This window comes from Heterocephalus glaber, unplaced genomic scaffold (genome assembly GCF_053883595.1).
Source record: "Heterocephalus glaber isolate CG9 unplaced genomic scaffold, H.glaber_assembly_v1.0 deba00000122, whole genome shotgun sequence".
Taxonomy (NCBI): Eukaryota; Metazoa; Chordata; class Mammalia; order Rodentia; family Bathyergidae; genus Heterocephalus; species Heterocephalus glaber.
In genome coordinates, this window is record NW_028258138.1 from 69,572,127 (window position 1) to 69,595,939 (window position 23,813).

General features: G+C 39.6%; 1 protein-coding gene across 2 annotated transcripts; it reads left to right on the forward strand.

The window, feature by feature from the left end:
• The first annotated feature begins 538 nt into the window (after positions 1-538).
• Positions 539-23,302, forward strand: Timmdc1 (translocase of inner mitochondrial membrane domain containing 1). 2 transcript variants are annotated; one of them, XM_087215908.1, is made up of 8 exons: positions 539-940; positions 4,505-4,670; positions 7,176-7,264; positions 8,138-8,205; positions 17,294-17,372; positions 18,850-18,982; positions 19,875-19,985; positions 22,750-23,302. In XM_087215908.1, exons 1-8 carry the CDS (start codon positions 750-752, stop codon positions 22,771-22,773), a joined length of 861 nt encoding a protein of 286 aa, XP_087072034.1. In that variant the 5' UTR covers positions 539-749; the 3' UTR covers positions 22,774-23,302. The 2 variants fall into 2 exon arrangements, with proteins under 2 accessions (XP_087072034.1, XP_004835726.1); XM_004835669.4 differs by lacking the exon at positions 18,850-18,982 and having other exon boundaries at positions 550-940.
• The last annotated feature ends 511 nt before the right edge of the window (positions 23,303-23,813 follow it).

Consider the following 23,813-nt stretch of genomic DNA (forward strand, 5'->3'; position numbering starts at 1 on the left):
GCGTTTTAATGAAAATAGACCTCGAAGCACTTGTTAGCAGAGGCTTATTAAGTAGTGACAGTAAATTATTGCTGGGCTACCAAATATTTCACTGACATTCCTGAAATTTTCTTGCCTCCTGAGAAACAGTCAGCATATGAACTAAGAGTAAAATCCATTTTGTGAAAAACTGCCCAAAGCTGATCAAAAAAGGGTGTCCAAATCCTGGCCCCATCCGCAGCCCAGGAAGCTTCTCCAGGGGGTTGGGCTTGTTTCTGCGCCAATACTTTCTCTTTCCGCGCAACACTTGCATCAAATACTGCACCTTCTTCTACGTGGAATTTCTGGCATCTTCGGTGCACTTACTTGTTACTGTGACCAATTCAAGCACAGGGGTACCCACCCAGTCGCCGTTTACTTAGGCCCAGAGAGCCAGAAGACATCGAGGAAAGACTAGTCCTAGACCCAACGACACAGGACGCGCCCGCCCGCTGCTAACTCACTTCCGGGGGCAGCTCTGGTCCTAACCGGAAGTGCTTTCTGTGGCTCCTTGTTCGCCCCGCCCGTTAGCCTTTGCCCTGATGGGGCGGGGCTTCCGGTCTCGTGTCCGGGGAAGACCCCGTGCCGGCTACAGGGACGTCTAGTACTGTGAGGCGGACCGATGCGCAGATTAGGGGTGTATTTTTTGCACGTGGACTGACTGACTCGGGCAGTTATCTCCACTATCCTACGGCACCTAGACGTGTCTTTCCGCAGGTCGGGAGGGGGCCATGGAGAGGCCGCCACCGGCGCCGCGCCCCCTCCTCGGGACGCTGGCTCCTTTCCCCCGGGTCTTTGCTGCCGGAGCTGTGGCTGCGGATTCCGAAGCGGACGGGAAGTCTCAGAAGCTGCCTTACTATATCCCAGAACCCTGCTTTCCGGAATCCGGATGGGACCGCCTCCGGCAGCTGTTTGTCAAAGAGTAAAAGTGCTCAGGGACCGTGGGAGGGCAGCAGGAGGCGGTGGTGAGGTTTAAGTGAGATTTGAGGTTCTGATGTTAGCGCCCCGCCTTGTATCCTGACGTTGCCATTTGCTAGTTGGTTGGCAGGCGGGTTTTTGAATGGTGGAGGTCAGACTCATTGCAAATTAGAGCTCTGAGAGATGCTTAGGGAATATAGTCCTACGGAAATTTTTACAAATGAAAAAAGTTGGCCCAAGCTAGTTATTGTCTTGCAGAGGCCACGGAAACCTGTGTCTGTAGAGAAAAACTACAACGTATTTGCTATTTCAGGTCGATCCTAGACTTCGGTGTTTGTGATTACGCCTTCCTTTTCTGCCTACCAAAATGAAGTTTGAGGAGGCAGACATAGTTAACAATTTTTAATTTTGTCCAGTAAGGAATTAAAAATAACAGCAACTAGGCCGAGGATTTAGCTCAGTGGTTTCGCCGCCTGCTGTGCTGGCTCAAGGACCCGAGTTCGAACCCCGGTACTCCCCCCCAAAAATAACAGCGACTATTGTCTAGATCTTTTTCGGTATTGGGGTGACATACATGCTAGGAAAAGCATTCTAACAGCCACACCCCCATCTGTTTCTCATTTTATAGAAGAAAGTTCGAATTTAAAATAAAAGATATTCAGAATAAATAAGAATCCTTTAAATTTAATCTTTTATTTAGTAAAAATTCAAGATGTTTAATTCCTTCGTTTATTAATTACCTTTTCATAAAGTAATTTATGAATTGATAAATTGCCTTTTCATAAAGTAATTTACTGTACTACCCTGTTATCAAATTGTTATAAATAAGAATCCTTTAAATTGAATCTATTTTTTAGTAAAATTTCAAGATGTTTAATTTCTTCATTTATTGCCTTTTCATAAAGTAATGTACTGTACTACCCTGTTATTAAATTGTTACAGGTGAGTGGGCCAAAATAGTCTAGGCTCTTGTGTACAGCAAAGAAAGAACAGCCAAGCATATACCTGTAGTTAGTAGTTACGTTTATTGAAGATCTTGGGATTGTAGCAGGAAGAAGACCTCTCCAAGAGCCTGCACACAACTCTGCCTTCCTGTATTTAAAGGGAAGACACCCCTAATTCAGGTGCTCCCCATTGTGGTCAGACACGTGTGATTCCAGGTGCCTCTCATATTGTCTCTCACTGGTGTCGGAAGTAATGGTCTGCCGCCTTGGGCATCAGGATGGCCTAAACTTACATGGATAATCCTTATAGTGTTGCTGCATCCGCAGATGAATGAAGGGAGAGGAGTGGCTCATTCAGTTTCCCTGTTTCTGACTGTATCAGAGTGATTAAAGATGAAGCTTTATAATGTTGCCAAGATAGGCCAAGGGAGCTACAGACTTGTATTTAATTATTTTACTTAGGTTTCATCATCTTTGTTTTAAAGCTAATGAAGCAGTGACACATGCCTGTAATCCCAGCTCCTCAAGAGGCAGAGGAAGGAGAATCGCAAATTCCAGGCCGCCTGAGCATCTTTCTATTTTTCACTAAGTTTATTGGTACATTTTAGGTGTACAATATGACATTCATCTTTGGGAGTTTGTACCTTTACATGATATGTCTTGGTTCTTATTTTTTCCCCCATTCCCCTGCCCTCCCTTCAACCCTTCCACCCCTCCCTATTTACAAAGACTGTTTCCATTTTTTCCTTTTCTCATATTTTTTCCTTTCCTCATATTTTTTCCTTTCCCTTACCCCTGCCACTTCCTCTTCCCCTTTAGACCTTTTCTTCCTGTTCCACATTGTCTATTATACATTTTGATTCTTATTTACACTTTCAGTTTCTCACACCAGAGAAACTATTCGGTATTTACACATGTCCTATTTATTTCACTTAAGCCACCTGGGCATCTTTTTTTTTTTTGGTACCTGGGATCAAACTCGGGTTCCTGCGCTTGCGAGGCAGGCGGCGAAACCACTTAGCTAAATCCCCGGCCCAGTTTTGTCTTATTTTTGATTGACCTGTACTGCTCACTGCATAGTGAGCTTTCAACGTGTTTATTAATAAATAGGGTCTTGATGTTTTCTACATCCATAGTTTCATTCTTTCATACATTGCACTAACATCTCATGAGTTTGTATAATTTCTGTAGGTTAATATTCAAAAAGAATATGGTTAGGGGCTGAGGATTTAGCTCAGTGGTGCTGCTGCCTGCCTCACAAGCACAAGGTTCCAAGTTCAATCCCTGGTACCAAAAAAAAAAAAATATATATATATATATATATATATATATATGGTGTCGTCAGTCATTCTTTCTGCTTCTAGGATTATGATATAGTTGTGATGGGATGCAGTACTTTTTTTTTGGTACCTGTGATGATGATATAGTTTTAATAGTTCAAAATAAAAGCATATTTATTTATTTGCATAAATAATACTAGGAATTGAATATAGGGCCTTTGTACTGAGCTGTATCCCCAGACTTTTTTTTTTCTTCAACTGGGCTTAGACTTTCTATCCACCTGCTTCAGCCTTCCAGGGTGCTGGGATTATGGGTGTCTGCCATCACACTGAGTAAAAGCATCTCAAAAAACCCAACAAACTTTCTGTTGGAATATAATGTGCATCTAGGGAAATGTACAAAAGTGTACTTACTAATGGATTGTTTTTTAAGAAAGCATCTTTTATCAGTTTATTGGTCCATTATTTTAAGTTAGTTGAGATAAAGAAATTGTTTTTAAATTTACAAGCTAGTAGTTTATCGAGCAGTACAAATTCTCTTTACCTCAAAATATAATACTAATCCCATAGTAAACAACAGAATTTTTTATACACAGACATGAAAAAAAAGTGGACAAAAACTGCCAGCATCAAAAATTCAACAAAAACCTTTTTCTTTAATTTTATAATCTCTGGGTTCCATAACAAAGACAAGGAGGTGACATTCTTTTAACATGTGGTAGCTTCATGAAATAAAGACTTCGATCTGTAAATAAATCACTTTCTTTCTTTTCTTTTTTTTTTTTTGGTACCAGGGATCGAACTCAGGACCTTGTGCTTGTGAGGCTGGCGCCGGAACCACTGAGCTAAATCCCCGGCCCAAATAAATCACTTTCTGAACACACACTCTCTCAGCACTTTTTATTTTCACAGCTTTTGTATTGGCTTAATGGCAGCATGGAGAGACTGTAACACATTTACACAGAGGACTTTACCAATACCCCAGAAGGTTTTTCTTTTTCTTTTCAATTTTCAAACAATGATTTCTAAAAAAAGAATGAATTTTTTTACTAATGAATTTTCTCAAACTGAACATAGCCGTGTAACCAGCCCCAGAAATTGTTAACATCCCAGAAGCCCTCTCTGTCCCCCTTTTCATAATTCCCTCCTAACAATAACCACTATCCTGCTTTCTCATGGCATAGATTAGTTTTGCCTACTTTTAGTATAACTGCTGTTTCATTTATTAAAGAATTTAGTTAGGTCTGCCCGTACTGAAAACTGTAGTGTTAGCATTTAGGGTCATTATTCTGAACACAGTGCTTTGGATAATGTCCCAACAACATGGTGTTTTTCATGTTTTAGTGACCAAGAGAGGTACTCAGAGGAGCTAGTGAATATCTTCAGGTCAGCAGTGTCAGCAGGCATCATCGGCTGCGTGTATGGGGGAGTACCAGCTTTCATTCATGCTAAACAGCGCTACATTGAGCAGAGCCAAGCAGAGACCTATCATAACCAATTTGATGCTGTAGTAAGTACTGGTGGTCTGAGAGTGTTACATGGGTGCACACTGTCTTTACAGTTACGTGTAAGTACTCAGGTTGTGATTTGAGAGGATTGTCAAAGTCTGTTTAATAACAGCCGAAGTGCTAATGCTAACGTGCCTAAGCATATCTCGTCAGACACTTAGCTTCAAAACAGGCATGTGTGGATTTACCACTATGGCTCATGAACAAGAAATTAACACTGGCATGTACTATTATCTACAGACTTGTGTAAATTTACTAGTTCTTCCACTTACCTCATTTATTTTAAACTAGATTTAAAATTTTTATTTCTGGTCTAGGATCTAATGGTAAATTACATGTTGAATTTGTTTCTCAGGCCTCTTTAGTCTGGAACACTTTCTCTGTCTTTGTCTTTTCTGAGCTTGACAGTTTTGATTTATGCTTTGGTTTTGACTTATTACAAAAATTCTGTTTTTTGGAAGATATATCCTAGAGCTGATACTTTATCCTTCTTAGTACATTACATCAGGAGCACATACTATATATGTCATTTTACTTTTGTCACTTAGCTAAGAGGACATCTGCCAGGCATATCCTCTATAAAATTATTATTTTTTCCCTTTATAATGGTAAGTATTTTATGGATTCTTATCAGATCTTTTGAAATTGTGTAAGTATCCTGTTTTTCATCAATTTTTTTTTTTGATACTGGGGATCGAACTTGGGTCCTTGCACTTGCAAGGCAGGTGGCAGAACCACTGAGCTAAATCCCTGGCCCTTTTTCATCACATTTTAACCCCCGAGTTTCAGCATGAAATTAAGATTCTTGCTAGAAATAGTTACTACTGAGGTAGTTGCCAAATGGCCATTATCTAATTCTATCATCTTTTCTCCATTTCTTGGTTAGTATTCACCTCTAAGAAAGTGTTTTTTCCTATACCCCTATAATTTATCTGTGTATCCATCTATCTACAGTCATGCATCAGCAGTAGAGACCATTCTGAGGCCTACATTGTTAGACAGCTTTGTCATTGTGTGACCATCACAGAATATACTTCCATAAGATGAACCACTATAAGGTCACAGGGCAATATAGCCTTATGGCCACACATTGTGTCTGTGGTCTTTTTTTGGTGGTGGTGAGGGATACTGAGCTGCATCTCCAGCCCCCTTTTGTATTTTTTATTTTGAGACAATGTCTTGCTGAGTTACTAGGTTGTGCCCAGGTTGGGCTGGAATTTATGATCCTCCTGCCTCAGCCTCTCACAGTGCTGTACCACCATGTCTAGTTTGATCTTTGAAGCATTCCTATGTGGTACATAACTGTGTTTATAATTTATTTATATTAGTATGTACTTAGGGCTTCTTGTTTCATTCCATAGGCCTATAATCCATTGTCATTTATTTTGATGCTCAAATTGGCCTGGATTTGGACCCAGGAGAGCCATTCTATCTGGCTCCTGTGCCCTTGAGCCGTGTCTTCTTCATTGTCTGAGCATGCCTTTACTTTTGAGCACAGTACAATGTTCCTGGCCTGTCTTTTACTCTTCATACTCCAGTTCTAGAATTAGCCATTTCTCCAAAGAACTCACATTTCTTTCAGTGGAGACTGGTATTTAGAAACCAAGATCTTATGCACATTTCTACCAGGATATTATTGTTTCTAGACCCTAGGTAGACAGAGTTAGGAAGAGAGGGAGAGAGAGAGAGAGAGAGAGAGAGAGAGAGAGTGTGTGTGTGTGTGTACTCATATACACATTCATACACATCTGTATTGGTGTCTACTTATTAAAAGCCATGAGTTCACACAGATACCTTTCAGGGAAGTTTTGATTTGCCCAAGATCATGTAATATGTAAGATACACACAGGGTTTCTCTCATAGTCTTTACAAATCCAGATTTTCCCCATGATATTGTACCAGATTGCTCTGTGACGGCTAGTAAAGATGGGCAGTGGAAACACTACATCCCTTCCAATTCTAACTTTATTGCTTACTCTCTGGGTCATGTTGGTGATGAACTTTCTCCTAAGCTTTAGTGAAAACTGTAAGACCTTCCTGAAAACAATGTTGTAAGGAATCAATGAGGCACTATCTTCAAACACTTTAAACAGAAAAGATGGGCAGTATTTCTTTTTTCTTTCTCTGTCCTGCACATCTGTGTTACTTTAATCTTTACCCTTTAATTTAATATTTACTCAACAGATATTCTTTTTACCAGTATATCTTGAATGTTAAGACCATGTGTAATACTGGTTTCATAATCAGACACAGTGATTGCCACATAGATTCTCTTTAGATAGCGGATGGATTACTTGGTTGACAGTGGCAGTTCTTAGTTCCTTTACTATCTCCTGATAAAGTGGGATGTGCATGAGACTTTTGCTTAAGCCTCAGTACTAAAAGTAACATTTCTAGAGATTTTCTGTTGTTCCTTTCTAATTTATAGCAGACATTCCTGCATGCACTTTTGGAATAAAGGGCATGTCAGGGTGTCCTGGAAGCTCATAGCATTTTATTCACTTTAGCAAAGTGTGCATCGTGCTGCCACACGAGGCTTCCTTCGGTACGGCTGGCGCTGGAGCTGGAGAACTGCAGCATTTGTGACTGTATTCAAGTAAGTTCTTTCTAAATTGTGAAAGATGGTCTCGATTCTCTTTCATGACTGCATCTTTTGAGGAACTGGAGTTTTTTTGTTTTATGGTGATATTGGGGATTGAACCCAGGGGTTTAATACTGAGCTGTATCCCTGTCCCTTTTTTATTTTTTTTGAATAATTATTTTTTTATTTTTTATTTTTTCTGTCACTAAGTTGTACAAGCTGGACTTGAACTTGCAGTCCTCCTGCCTCAGCCTCCCAGAGTTCTGGGATTACAGGCATATACTACCACACCCATTTGAACAAGTAGAATTATAAAACCTGAATACTCACAGGAAAATGATTCATAATGTCTTTTTTTTCTTTCTTTCTTTTCTTTGTTTTTTGAGACAAGCTCTCACTATGTAGTTTAGGCTGATCTTGAGCTCACTTTGTAGCCCAGGCTGGCCTCCAACTCACTGTAATCCTGCCTTGGCCTCCTGAGTGCTGGAATTACAGGTGTGCACCTCCACACCTGGCCATAATGCCCTTTTCTCAGAAACTTTTGTCTGTCTGTGTAAGAGGTTGATCCAGTTGTAGTTTTACATACAGGATAGAGATCTACCAGTTAGGATCAGCACAGATACAAGAGTGAGTTCTAACTAAAAGAAACTCTGCAGAACCTTTCTCTGTGTTTCTAAGGGAATGCTTGATTGTTCTTTGGTCCCTCTTTAGCAGAAAGTCTACCTCGGAACCCCTCAGGCAATCTGGAACACCTGGAAGGGGCCTAGAGTAGGACAGTGATTGCCCCTCAGGCTCTTCTAAACTTATCATTGTAGGAAAACAGCAGTCAGGAAGGGAAGTGGAATGTGTTTTTAATTGCGTATTTTCCTTTTCCTTTCCAATTCGCAGCTCAGTGAACACTGGACTAACTGTGTACCGAAATAAAAATGCCCTGAGCCATTTTGTTGTGGCAGGAGGTAAGATATTTTTGTTCATGTTTACAATTTTAAATGTCAAATACGGTTTAGAAAATACTTAAGGACATATAAATAAGGATTGCTGAATTCTTTGCTTGGCTTCCCATTACATCTCATTCAGCATTCATACAAAATATGTTCATGGTCACCATTGTTTTTGGCCCATGTGCACTTAGTGAATCATTCAGACAAGATCCTTGCTTTCATTGAATTTTAAAGTCTAGTGAAAATGGGAAAAAACAGGTTCATATGATAGAATATAACAAATACATGGGACAAGAGACCTAAGGTTGACAGATTGGCCCCAGATTGTCTTTCTCAGGAAGTGACATCTAAACTGATGTCTAAAGAGTGGGAAGGAGCATGCATTTTCCAAAGAGTGGCTAAGTAGAGGGAGCGTTAGGGCCAAGTCCTAAGGCAAGAAATTTCTTCAAAAGCAGGTTAAGCTGGGTATGGGGGTGCCTGCCTGTTTTGCCAGATCTCTGGGAGGCTGAGGCAGGAGGATTGCCAAGTCTTGAAATCAGCCTGGGTGACTCAGTGCCTTAGCTAGACCCTGTCCCAAAATAATGGGGATGTAGTTCAGTGTGAAGGCCCTGGGTGCAATCCCCAGTACCACAAAACGACGACAACAACAAAAAGGGTAGGTTAATTTCGTTCTGATCTAGTGAAGGGAAGAATAGCTTGAGAAGATATTTTTCTCTTGAAAATAGCAGAGAACCAGATTTTTTATGGTAGTGTTTCACTTTTATTTTAAAGCTCTCTTTCTCTAGTAGATACATCTTATTTTAAATGAGCATTAAAAGTAGAAAACACAGGGGCCGGGGATTTAACTCAGTGGTTCCGACACCTGCCTGGCAAGCGCAAGGTCCTGAGTTTGATCCCTGGTATCAAAAAAAGAAAAAGTAGAAAACACAATTGGGTGTGGTGGCGCACACCTGTAATCCTAGCACTTGGGAGCCTGAGGCAGCAGGATCGCCACAAGTTGGAGGCCAGCCTGGACTACATAGTGAGTACAAGGCCAGCCTGAACTACATATTGAGACCTTGTCTCAAAAAAAAAAAAAAGCATTAAGAAAAAAAGAAAAACCATTGAAGGAAAGGTGAATGAAGTTAATTGCCATATACAAGGAAGCATCCACTGACTCATGCGCATTTCCCTCACAGACACAAGCACACAAGTCAGGTTTGGTGGTACACATCTGTAATCTCAACACTTGGGAGATTTAGGAGGATCACAAGTTCTAGAAGGCCTGAACTGCATAAGAGGACCCTGTCTCAAAAAAACAAAGCAAAACACACACATACTCACACGTGCACGCACATACCCTGAACCTAACATCTAAACTTTTTTCTTTGGAAATAATTTGAATCTTTCAAAACTGGTAAAATAAAAATAATACACAAAACACTGTATACTCTTTAGGACAGTTAGAATGTTCCTTTTTAAATTTGTAAATATGGGGATTTTATAGGCTCAATGTCTAAGCCAAAGCAATCCTAAGCAAAAGGAGCAAGGTCGGAGATGTTACAATACTTGATTTCAAATTATACTACAAAGCCATTGTAACAAAATCAGCATGATACTGGCACAAAAATAGACACATAGACCAGTGGACAGAAGAAAGGATACAACAACAAACCACACAAGCACAGCTATCTGATTCTAGACAAAGGAGCCAAAAATATACTTTGGAAAAAAGCCTCTTTAATGAATGTTGCTGAGAAACTGGATATCTACTTGTAGAAGATTGAAATTAGATCCCTCTCACCATGTACAAAATCACTTCACAATGGCTCAAAGACCTATTAATAAGATCTGAGACTTTGAAACTGCTGAAAGAAAACATAGGGATCTTGAAGCCAATAGACACAGGCAAAGACTCCCTGAACAGGACTCCAGTAGAAGAAGAAATAATAGAGTCAACAAATTGGGCTACATCAAATTTAAAACTTTCTTCCTGGCAAGGGAAGCAACTAACAGTGAAGACAGCCTGCAGAGTGGCAGAAAAATCTTTGCCAGCTGACAAAGGACTAACATCTAGAATATATAACGACTTTTGTATTAATTTTTTATTAGTACATATTTGCAATGCATGTTCATTGTGGAGAGTCAGTACATGTACAGAACACTTAATTCTTGTTACTTTCCCTTCCCTGTCTTCCTCCTTCCTTTATCTCTAGATCCCTTTCCCATTTGCAAAAGATCTGTCTCCTTGATTTCTATTATCCATCCTTTATTTTGCTCTTTATTTATAGTTTGGGATTTTCATATATGAGAAATCATGTAATATTTAAGCTCATGTCTGATTTATTTCACTTAACATGTGGTCTCATGGTGTATCCATTTTCCTACAAATGATTCAGATTTACCCTTCTTTATGCCAGAGTAGTACTCTGTTGTGTAAATATTCCACATGTTCAGTATCCATTCATCTGTTCATAGAAATGTAACGCTTGTAATCCCAGTAGTACTTGAGAGGCTGAAACAAGAGGATTGCCACGGGTTCAAGGCCAACCTGAACTACGGAGCGAGACCTTGTCTCAAAAAAAAAAAAAGGAAAGAAAGAAAAGAAAAAGTCTGGATGTATGGCACTTCACTTCTGACTGTTGGCCTACCTTTTAGAAAACAAATCTAATTGCAAAATAGTATTGTGGTTAACCTTCCCTTTTTTGGGGCCAGGATTCTTTTTTTATTATTATTAATGTATTTATTAGTACATGTTTGCAGAACATGATTCCATTCACTGTCGGGAATTGGTACATGCACATGGCCAGGACTCTTCATCACCTGGTTTGTCCTGAGACCAGGCAGTCTTGGAAAAGAAGCCTCTTTCTCTTTCAGGTGTAAGTGTCCCATTTGTCCCATTTTCAGGACTGTATCTGAAGGGTGAGTCAATAGGAACCTAAGGGGAGTTACTCTTCAATCCATACATAAATTTGTGAAACAGAAGGAACTCTTAAAAGCAACAAGAAAAAAAAATTTCTCATATAGAAGAACACCCAGTAAAATTAACAACTGACTGATTAACAACTGACTTAGAGATAAGCTGCGAACCAAGAATTCTGTATCCCAGAAATGAAGGCAAAATAGACATTGCCAGATAAACAAAGACAGACTTCATTGCTTGCAAATGTGCTTTAAAAAGAATACAAGTGAAAGGAAGGCGTTAGGCATAAACTCTTAATGATACACATCTGGGACAGTAATAGAACAAAAGCAAGAGGAGTAGAAGTCTGTTGAAGTAAGAGAACAACACCGAGAAGTATTCTGAATCCACAGTAGGAAATGGAAGTGCTAGAAGTGATGGGTGGGTTGGTTAGTAGAAAAGACTTTATAAAATAACCTGTTTTTCTCATTCTTTTCCCTCTTCTTTAAAATACATAAGATTGTATAAAACAATAATTACAACATGTGTTGAATTTTCTTTTCTTTTTTTTTTTTTGGTACCGGGGATCGAACTCGGGCCCTTGCACTTGCCAGGCAGGCGGCAGAACCACTGAGCTAAATCCCTGGCCCCATATGTTGAATTTTAACTGACATGCATCATATATGACAAAAATACAAAGGTGGGAGAGGAATGGAGCTCTGTTGGAACAAGATAATAAAAAAAGCAACTTTTAAAAATACTAGAAAGAGGGTCACGGATGTAGCTCAGTGGCACCACGCCTGCCTGGCAAGCACATGGTACTGAGTTCAAGTCCTAGTACCAGAAAAAAAAAATACTAGAAAGATCAGAAAGGAATTAAAAAAGATACATAGAAAACAACAGCAAAAGGGCAGACCTAAATCCAGACACATACATAATAACATTAAATATGAACGGATTAAACACTTGGTGGTTTTTCTTCTCAATAGTTTAAATATTTCACTCCACCCTCTTATTGCATGCGTGGCTTCCGAAGGGAAGTCTGATGTAGTTCTTTGCTCTTCTGTTGGCAATGTGTGCACCTATCCCTCCCCCAGCTTCTTCAGTGTTTTTTATCTTTGATTGTCTGCAGTTTGAAGATGGAATGCCAATGTGTTCTTTGGGTGAACATTTATGCTGCTTGGTTCCCTCTTTTTTCTTTTTTCTGTCTGTTTCTCTCCCCCTTTCTTTTGACAAAGTTTTGCTACACAGCCCAGGCCTTGAACTTACTGTATAGCTGAAGCTGGTCTCAGACCAACATCATCCTGCCTCAGCCTCCTGAGTACTCAGATTACGGGCATGTGCCACATGAAAGCCCTGCTTCCATTTACTTTTATGTTACACCTTTTGAAGTTGTCCCACAATTCTTGATTATCTTCCTCCTCCTCTGCCTCCTCCATCCTCTCTTCCTCATTCTCCTCTTTTCTCTTTGTTTTTCTGTTATGGAGGCTTCTGTTGACACATCTTCAGGCTTAGAGATTCTTCCATCAGTTTCCTGTCTGCTATTGAGCCCATCAAAGACAGTCTTTATTTCTCTTACACTGTTTTTGATATCTAGCATTTCTTTTTAGTTCTTTTTAAAATTTTCCATCTCTGCTAACACTGCCTATCTGTTCTTGCATCCTGTCTGTTTTATGCACGAGAACCCTTAGCACATTAATCATAGTTATTTTAAATTCTTGGCCTGGTAATTCCTACATTTCTGCCACATCTGAGTCTGGTTCTGATATTGTCTCTTCAAATGGATTTTTGGCTTTTAGTTTGTCTTGTCATTTTTTCTTGATAGCTGGACACGATGTACTAAATGAAAGATTGTAGAAAATAGACCTTCAGTACATGGTGGCAAGGTGTGAAAAGGAGAAGTCTTGTTTAGTCCTGTGATTAGGTCCCAATCTTAGTGAGCAGTGCCCCTGGACTGTTCATTTCACAGATGCTTTGCAGTGTGTTCCTTGGGTGGGACGGGATGGTGAGAGTGGACTGGAGCTGGGTATTTTCCTTCTCCCACGTGGAAGACCAGAGTCCGTTAAGGTTGACTGTTTCTCAGGTTAAGAAGCCTCTATAAAACTACAGTAGGTTAGGCATGTAAAATTGCTCAAGGGTGGCCCTTGCTCAGAAGAACATATGCTCTGAATAGTGCAGAATGTGTGAGAAGGTTTTTCTCAGACCCTCACTGTGAGAAGTTAGTAGAGCTCCTGGAGCTGAAACCCAACAAAGTGTGGGGCCCTCTGAGTCTGTACCCCCCGGAGTTCTTTCTCTCAGACTTCCCTACAGTGAGCCTCCAGCAACTTTCCATTTATAGATCAGGTTTTCTTGCCCATTACTGGATTCTGCTGCTCCAAGAGTGTCTGTTTCAGTAAGTTGTTCATCTGTCTCCCTCCCCAGTCTTTAGGGCAGCAGTTTACCTTACAACTGCCGTTCTCTGACAGAGCTAAGAAAAGAGTTACTGGATTTTCAGTTTGTTCAGCTTTTTACTTATTAGGGTATAATGATAAAGTCAAAGTTTATATGTCAGACCAGAAACTAGGAGTCTCCCCTTTCTTTGTTTCCCCGCATGGTGGCAAGTGGATAAGAAAACCCAAGTGCTGTAGGAGGCCTTGACTGATGCCAGCAGGAGGAACCCTCATTCTAGGCCTTCTACTGACCACAGTAAAACCCAAGCAGTGATCTGTCTGGTTCTCTCACACAGTTTTGGACATGCTTGAATACCTGCCTTGGTCTTCCTAGTAAGCTTCATATGTGTAACAAGTCCTTTCATAACTTTTTAGTGCAAGTTATCTGATCCAGCTTTTGAGTGAGTGGGCTTATACTCTCTCTCTCTCTGAAGTAGTCAAAACATCCACCCTATGTGTTGAAAATCCTAATGAACAAAAAAAATCCACTGGAACTAGTAAATAAGTTCAGTGAGGTCGCTAGAAAATAATGTATACGCTATAATTGCAAAGAACAATCTGCAAATGAAATTAAGAAAATTCTTTCTCAAATAGCGTCAAGGAGAATATAGTTTTTTTTTTTTGGTACTGGGATTGAACTCAGGTCATTGCACTTGTGCAGCAGGCAGCAAAACCACTGAGCTAAATCCCCAGCCCAAGGAGAATATAATTATTAAGAATATGTTCAATTAAATTATAAAACATTAAAAAACTGGGGAATGATTCCATTTTAATGGATATGAAGATTGAAAATTATTTAAAGAGCAACTCTCATCAAACTGATACAGATCAGTACCCATCACAATCTCAGCTGGCTTAAAATATTTTTTTTGTAAAAATGCACAAGCTGATTCTGTAATTTATTTAGAGAAACAAAAGACAGCCAAAATAATTTTGACAAAGAAAAAATAAATTTGGAGGATGTGAACTTCCCAATTTCAAAACTTAACTACAAAACTACAGTAAACAAGACTCTGAGGCTTTGCCCTACGATAAGTGTATAAATGAATGTGACAGAAAGGAGAGTCCAGAAATCTATTCTTATATTTATGGTAAGTTGGTTTCTGCAAAGGTGCCAAAGCAACTTTGTTTTTTTGTACCAGGGATCGAACTCGGGTCCTTGCACTTGTGAGATAGGTGGCAGAACCACTGAGCTAAATCCCTGGCCTGCCAAAGCAATTTAATTATCAAAAAGGTGTGAAAGAGTAGCCTTCTTATCAAACGGTACTGGAATATTTTCTTGCACAAGAGGTGAACTTTGACCATTACCTCCTACTGTACACAAAAATTAACTCAAAAGGATCAAAGATCTAAATGTAAGAGCTAAGACTAAAATTATGGAAAGAAAATACAGAAACAAATTTTTGTGACCTTTGGTTAAGCAAAAGTTTAAATATAACAGCTTTAAAAGGTTGGTAAGTTGGATTTCATCAAAGTGTTTAAATTTTACATTTCAAAAGAAATGCGTTATTAAGAAAATGGAACAATAAGCCAGATTGGGAGAAAATATTTGCAAATAAGGACTTGCATCCAGAATATGCAAAGAACTCTTAACAATTTAGCAACAGGAAGACTATCCAGTTAAAGATTGGCAAAAGGTTTCAAGAAACATTTCACCATAGAAGCTATTCGAGTGTCCACTAAGCAAATGAAAAGATGTTCAACATCATTCGTCATTAGGAATATTAAATTAAGCCCAGCAGGGTACCATTTGTACTCACCAGAGTAGTTGTACTAAAAAAGGCAAGCGTTGATGGAGATGCAGCGACACTCCAGCCTTCCTGCATTGTTAGTGGGAGTGTCAGTTGCTACCGTCACTTTGGAATAGAGCTTAGCAGTTCCTTAAAAAATTAAATGTAATTTGCCATGCAACGCAACAGTCTCTGCCTAAGAATCTACTCGAGAATTGAAAATATATTCACACAAAGATTTATATGTGAATTTTTGTAGCAGTATTATTCCCAACAGCCCAAATTGGAAACATCTCATGTTTTCAGCTAGTAAATGTGATGTGGTATATCTGCTCAATGAGATATTTTCAGCAATAAAAAGGAACCAAACTGATATGTGCTACCACATAAATAAATCTTAAAAACCTTGTTAAGTGAAAGAAGCCAGGCACAAGACAATAATGTATGATTCCATTTACATAAAATGTCCAGAACAGGCAAATCCTTTAGCTGGAAAGTAAATCAGTGATTGCCAAACTGGAGTTGGGAACAAACAGTAACCGCAAGTGGACACGAGGGATCCTTGTGTGAGGATGGAAATGTTCTGGAATAGAATTGTGATGATGTTTGCACACTAAATGTAATTAAATCGTCTTAATAAAAATCACTGAATTGTATATTGAGATGAACTTTGTGTTGTGTAAATTATACCTCAACAAAACCTGAAATTAGATTGACACAGGAGGGGGAAAGGCAACACTTAAAGGAATAAACAAAATTGTGTTTACAGATAATATTTTAAATGGTTGCTTGAAAAATTAATACACTAATCAGTAAAGTGTAAGTATGGAAAAGGCCTTTTTCTGTCCCAATAATTCTTTGAAAAAGAGTTATCTTTATAAGAGTAACAAGAATTAACATTACCTTAATGCCAGAAATTCCACTTCTGTGAGTTCACTCTGTACACATTTTTTTTTTTTTTTTTGTACCGGGGATTGAACTCTGGTTCTTGCATTTGCGAAGCAGGCGGTGGAACCACAGAGCTAAATCCCTGGTCCTGAGTTCACTCTAAGGAAACAAATGAAATTACAAAGACTTGGGTCCAAGAGTTATCATTACACCTTTATAGCATCCATAAATAAAATATGTATATTGAGGGGCCTGGGGATTTAGCTCAGTGGTTTTGCCGCCTGCTGCGCAAGTGCAAGGACCCGAGTTTGATCCCCGGTACCAAAAAATATATATATATATATATATATATATATATATATATATAGAATAAAAATTACATTCATGCAGTAGACTCATCTGGGAGAAAATTGGTGATATAAAGTTTAATAATATGTTCAGCAAAAATAAAAAGTTTAATATGTACATCCCCCATTTTCTAAAAAAAAAATTTTTAAAGACCATTATATTACTTTCTGAGTAAAGGTGATTTTTGTTTTTGTTCATTTAGAAAATTTAAAAAATGAATATATTTAAAGAAAAGTATATCCGCAAATGTTATTTTTTTATCTTCAAATGTTGTTCTTTAAAAAAATGTTACCGCCTGAGAGCATTAGTTTCATTGTGCATAGAGGAAAATGGATGAGCAGGAAAGAAAAGAGGCACGTCCCCTGTTCAGCCACCAGGTGGCATTGTAGGCCAAATGATACCTGTTATACAGCCTCAAAAGTAGTATTATAGTGCAGGCAGGCAGAGGCTGAGTGAGGGAAGGCATAAGATACTGGGTCTTGTGAAGTTGTTTTGGGGGAGGATCTTTCCTTGAAGAAGGAAGATTAGGTAGAGTGGAAGAAACCACAGATTTTTAAGAGGAAACGGACAAAAATGAAGCACAGTGAGAAGAGTTTGACTCCATAGAACTATTAAGGATTTATTTTTGTAAAAGGGACATTTCTTTGAGTCTGTGAGGTAGATGAGAAGCACCTGTGTGGGCACTTTATAGTGTCAGGAAAGCCAGGCTGTGGTGGTATATTAATGCTGTCTTCAGAAAGCTCACTTAGGGCAGCTGTGTTATTATAGAAAGGAAATTTTAAATGGAATTCTAGATAATTTAATACTACCTTTTTCTTTTCAAATAGCTGTCACAGGAAGTCTTTTCAGAATAAACTTAGGCTTGCGAGGCTTGGTGGCTGGTGGTATAATTGGAGCCTTGTTGGGGTAAGTGTTAACATGGTTTGATTCCACATCGGTAGGTTTATTAATACCTTGCCTATTAAAAATATCATTCTCCAGGTGTGGTACATACCTGTAATCCCAGTACTCTGGGAGGCTGAGGCAAGAGGATCACCAGTTTGAGCCCAGCCTGGGCAATGTAGTGATTTAGTGATACCCTGTCTCAATAAAAACTGAAGAAGGGCAAGGGGTGTAGCACAGTACAAAGGCTTGGGTTCAGTACCCAGTACTACAAAAACTTCTTTTTTGTTTTGTTTTTTTCATTTCCAAAGAACAAATTTAATCCTGAGAGCCTATGAAAGATCTTTTAGTCTTACACTGGCAGTAGTTTTGACTGTCTGGTTGTAATTCTATCCTAATTGTTTATTTTACTCACAATCATCACAATAAATAACTTAACATTGATTCAATATAACTCTTAAAATAGAGTACATATTCAAAATTACTCAATTACAACAATAATGTCAGGATGTGCTTCAATTTTTTTTTTATTGTCCCCTCATGATTCTATTTAGGCTAAATGTTCTTATCAGAAACGACAGCCTAGCAGAAGCTGTGCTTTCAGTCAATCTCGTGAAGAGCCACATTGTGTCACCCATTATAAATAATACTTAAGTATTTGTTTTTTTCTTTCCTGCCAGAGACCCCTGTAGTCAGGTTCCAATACCTACCTGCCCAGTATACTACCCAGGCCTGAGAAACCACTAGGAGACAGAACTAAGAGAGCGAAAGCGGGCTGCCAGGACGACCAATGTTGGTGCAACCAACAAAGTCACTGGACAGTCCCAGGCACTGACTTCTATTGACAATCAACTGGGGTAAAGGCGACCTGTGGTTTCTATGGAAATTAATGTAAACAAGGCTCATAAAGGACAAGACATTCTCTAATTAGGAACAGAATAGACAAAATATATGATTATAATTGGAACATTGTCCTTCTAGTCTGAAGGTTCTAGTTGTGGGAATGGACTTTGGGTGTGAGTTACTCTGACCTCCACACGTAGGCTTCAGCCAGACTCACTTCTGTAAACAAGCCAATTGGGTTAACTTCACAGCCTGCTTTGGGCATAATCAATATTATGGTCCTCTGCACTTTCCGGTACTGGGATGAAACTCAGGACTTTGCACTTGCCAGGCAGGCAACCTCTGAGCTATATCCCTGGCCCCAAGTATTTGTTATCTTGGTTTTATGTTACTATCTAATAAATTGCCCCAAGTTGAGCAGCTTACAACAGCCCCTATTTGTGACCCTGTAGCGTTGCAGACCAGAAGTCTGGGTGGTCCAAATGGGTTCTTTGCTCAGGGTTTCTTGAGGTCCAGAGCACAGTGCTGATCAGGCTGCTTCTGACCCAGAGGCTCTGGGGCAGATTCTGCTTTCAAGCTCCAGAAAGGAGATTGTTGACAGATCCACTTGATGGAACTCTGGTCTGAGGTCGCTGCTCCCTTGCTGGTCATCAACCAGGCTGAGATCTCTCTCTGTCCCTGGAGGCCACCCACCTTCCTTCCTATGGGGCCCAGATGTGTTCAAGCCAGCAACGGTACCTGGAACCCTTCACAGACTGAATCTTCTGCTTCCACTCTGTCTGAGGAAGCTGGTTTGTATTATTTGTTTGCTTATTTCTTTACTTGTTTCTTTATTTTGGGGGTTTTTGAGACAAGGTCTCACAGTATACTCCAGGCTGGCTTTCCACTTGGTATGTAGCCCAGGGTAGTGGTAGTCTAACTTTCAATCCTCCTGTTTTAGCCTCCTGAGGGCTGCGATTATGGGTGTCCACCACCATGCCCAACTACATTTTCTTTATCCACTCTGTGGATAGACATATGAGTTATTTCCACTTAGCAAAAATTGTTTTCAAATGAAAATAAGTGGCACCAAATGGAATTTAAGTTATGCCAAAGTCCAAAACTCTTTGAGAGCTCAAAGAAGCAAATTCTCCCTATCACTGTAATAATTATCATGTAAATTAGTTCCTCAGTGTATTACTGTTGGCTTTGCAGCTGAGACAGTTGTGTCAAAGTCTCGATTTGTAGGATGTTTTGGTAGCTTTGCCCCGCAGAGCTGATAGCATCTGTCCCCTAACAAAGCATGCCTTCTGCCTTTCCTGTCCCCTGGGACACTGGTACTATTGTGAACTAGTCATTTCATCTCTGCGAAGCCTTCCATTTGGCCCTGCTTCCTAGAACTGGTCATAAATGTACGTATTCCCTCTGTGTCCTGGTTTACTTCTCATTCATGATTTTTAAGAAAGAGCCAATTTCTAGATTTTCTTTTTTTAATTCCAGTGGATATTAGGAAGTTGCAGTTGTCTCTGTTGTTCGGGCCAGGAAGGAGATGGTCTTAATATTGTTTTATTCAACAAAGACACTTTGTTAAACATCCTATGTCCGATGGTGAGCAGGTGGCTCGTGGTGCTGAGGAGTCCTGATGTTCGCAGTCTCAGGCCTGAGGGCTTGCTCTCTCTGAGCTCTTACTCTCCTTTTCCCCAGCACTCCTGTGGGAAGCCTGTTGATGGCGCTTCAGAAGTACTGTGGCGAGACAGTTCAGGAGAGGAAGCAGAAGGATCAACAGGCCCTGCAAGAGCAGAAGCTGGCAGAGTGGTAAGCAGCTGTGAGAACCATCTTCCCCAGCCACAGTCTTACTGAGAGTGCTCTCCTAACCCAGGTGCCCCGACTGCCACTCAGCTCAAGGATACCCTTCCTGTCTTTTCACCTAATGAAGGAAAACAGGAAAATGAAAGGCACTACTTTTACTTTTAATCTGATGAAGATCTTTATTTAGACACTTTTTTTTAAAAAGTTAAAATGTGGGCTGGGGATGTAGTTCAGCATCACTGTGTCTGCCTGACAAAGCACAAGGTCCTGAGTTCAATTCCCAGTATTTGATTAAAAAAAAAAAGTTAAAATGCTGTAAATATACTTGGTTGCATTTTTTTTTCTTTTCTTGTGTTCTTAACTGTGTAGGAAGTTACCTAAAGGGAACACACATTAAGGAGTGAACGTTACTTGTCTTGTGTAAAAAATGATATCCCCTATATTGCTGACACAGCAGAGCATTCTAAGTCTCTGCATTCAGAACTTCTACTTCCTGCCGCAGACTGAGAGAAGTGAAGTGGACAGAGTGGCTGTCCATGGAGGGGATGCCACTGAGGAGCATGGAAACTCTTTATCTATTCCACCTGGTGATTTCCTGGGTAATTTCCTGGTGATTTCCCATTTTCTGGGAAAGGGTAATGAGACCGATGCAGACTGCAGATTCTAAGTAAGATCAACATGATGGGCTGCCGTCTAGTGTACTTAGTACAGGCCGAGTAGAAATGATTCTCATGGGTCAGCTTCCTGGGTACTGACAAGGACTACTGCTGCTGCTGTCCCTGTAACTGGGTAGATGAGCAGTCATGTTTTCCATTGATTTTATTTGAAATCTCTATTTGTGTTTAACACACATTCACACAGAAATTCTTAATATCTATAGTTCTGTTGTCTGAGGACTGTGAATTCTTGAAAACTAGGCTTAACTCCTAGCTAGACTGTGAATTAGTTCTGTGACCTCATTTTCCTTAACTTCAAGCCCGTAGTTTTTTCAGTTGCTCTAGGCAGAATTTACCACAACACCCAATACTTGTTTTGTTCCTTCTTCTTCATGGTCTTAGGGTGGGTGGGGGCATGCAGTTATGTAGGCTCTAGAATGGAGTACTTAAAATTCTCAATGACATCAAAACTGGGTATTATGGAGAATTAAAAGCACAAAAACATCAGCTTATTGCCTGTTTCCTAGGTGTCAAAATCATCTTTTTTGATAAGGAAGTTTTGAGAAAGAGGTTAGAAAGGAAAGCAAAAATTTGGCTATTTGTCTCTGATGTAGGATATTATGGAAGAATTTAACATTTTGGAAAATATGAACAAATGATAACTATGTTCTAATAAAAAGGAAGTGAGAAAAACCTACAAAAGTTGCTTAGTGATTTACAGATTTAAAACTTTAAGAATGGGTGAAAGCAATAACTAATTACAGTGGTACCTCGGTTCATGAACTTAATTTGTTCCATGATTCTGGAAAAGATGGCCATAGTCATGTTCATTACCCAATGCAGAATTCGAAAACAAAAAATTTTGCCAGACACTTCTGTTTGTGAACCAAACTGTTCACAAACAAAACCATTTGTGAACTGAGGTACCACTGTATAGTAAAGAAAGGATATTTTGCAAAAAGAAATAGTGTTAAAAAGATACTTTTACAGATGTGTGGTGTTTGTACATGTGTGTGTTATTTCTAAGGAGAGTTAGTTCAATACATATTTAAGTACCTTCTATGCATCTGCTGCTTTGCTTGAAAATAATATAGGGAAATCAGTGTTTCAAAAATTGCCTTAGCAGAAAATGTAGAAAACTGGTTATAAAGATATGGATATGGAAGAAGAAATGGTCAAATCTGGTTGAGTTGAGTTGACAAAGTTGTAGGTTGATAATCACTTAAAGAAAGGAAGATACAGTAGTAATAGTTAGGAAAAGAAGTCATCTAGTGTTTCGAAGTTAGATTCTAACTCTTCATAAATGTACATCTGTTGTGTTGTCCTACCTGACTTTTCTCTTCCTGGATCACCACTGTTAACAGCTTTTGTCCAGTTCATACAAAGTCTGGTGAGAATTTATAGAGTGACAGGGTGCTCACATTCCCCCAGTTCCAAAGCCAAGAGGAGGGGCCTGACTTGGAGACTTACACAAGGTCTGTCCATTTCTTTACACCTGCTATGAGCACTCTGGACCCAGTATGTGGAATATCTTAGGGATCAGAGCCACTGTCATGACAGTGTCCATTTTTGTGTTGTGGGAGTTGTGGTTGGCTTGTTTCTTGGTCAGCTTTCCATTGCTGTGACATAATAGCTGAGAAAAACAAAGGTGGAAAGATTTATTTTGGATCATGGTTTCAGAGGTTTCAGTCCATGGTCAGCTGGCTCCATTACTTTCAGGCCTACATTGAAGCAGAAAAGTCATGGTGGAAGGGTGTGGCATCCAGAAGGCAGAGTGAGAGAACCAGAGAGGAAGCCGTACTTCAAGGACATGCTCTCTGCTTAGTCCCCACTCCTTAAGAAGCCCATTCAGCTAATGAGTTCATTGATGGGTTACCTAATCACTTCCCAAAGCCCATCAGCTGGCAGCCAAGCCTTCAACACAGTGAGCCTTTTGGGGAACATTCTGGATTCCAGCCATAGCAGCTTGTGAGTGCTGTTAGAGAGCAAAGAAAGTCATTGTATTTGAAGTGCAAGCAGTGTTTGCTCCTCAGTTATCATATGAAAGCAGGCACAGTAAGACAAATACTGCCTTTCTGTTTTAAATCTGAGAACTTTTACTTCTTTGATTATAGGAGAGCCAGACTGCAATTCACTGAGTTCCTCCCTGAGGATATTGAAAGTCATTTACAGAAAAATCAATCCCAGGATGATGCTAAGAAAATCGAAACCCTGCTGAGCCTCCCAAGAAACCCTTCATCACTGGATAAACAAGGCGAGGACTGAGAATGTTCTGGAATTGAAGCACCTGGGGGAGTTGAGAACTGCTGTATGGCCACGTCCATGGATGTCAGTGCCACGCCATTCTTAGGCCAGCCTGTGACAGGTGTGAATGCTGGTGACTGTGGTGGCATTGACTTGTGCTTATTTTTTGAATCAAGAATTGGGCTATTGTACTCTCATTTTATTTATCCTTAAATTTAAATTCATATTTAAATGTTTGTTGGTCTATTGATTGATCTATATACTTAGATTTCTTTATCTGGATCTTATAAAAGTGAGTAGGGCCAGGGATTTAGCTCAGTGGCACCGTGCCTGCCTTGCAAGCGCAAAGTCCTGAGTTCATTCCCTGGTACCACAAAAAACAAACAAATAAAAAGTGACTAAAACTTTTCCCAAAAGATTAAAGCTGAACTCCAGGTTTTCTGTTTACTCACATAGTCTTTTGAAAGTGTTCTCTTGAATGGCTGGAAGGCAAGGAAACAACCAGCCCCAGAAGCAATGAGGGCCTAAATGCATAGTAGTGTTGGTCTTGTTTTAGTAAGGATCAAAGATGATGCCTGTGCCATTTGAACTAAAATACAAATTTAACAAAAAGAAAGTAGGTCAACATTACAACAAACACTGCAGCTTTCAAGGTATGCTGTAGTATGCAGGAGCTGCTGGGAGAACACCATCCTGGACTTAGAAGCTTGTTGCTGAAGAAGGAAGACACTCTGTGGATCAGCTGTTAGTAAGTAGAAGGAGACAAATAATGAAATGAAGTGTACATCAGCCCCCTCACTGTTGCAGTTTTCTTTCCACAGTTGAGTTACTGTGGTCCAAAAATATTGAATGAAAAATTCCAGAAATAAGCTATAAATTTTAAATTATATGCCTTTGTGCATATGCGTGTGTGTGTGTGTGTGTGTGTGTGTGT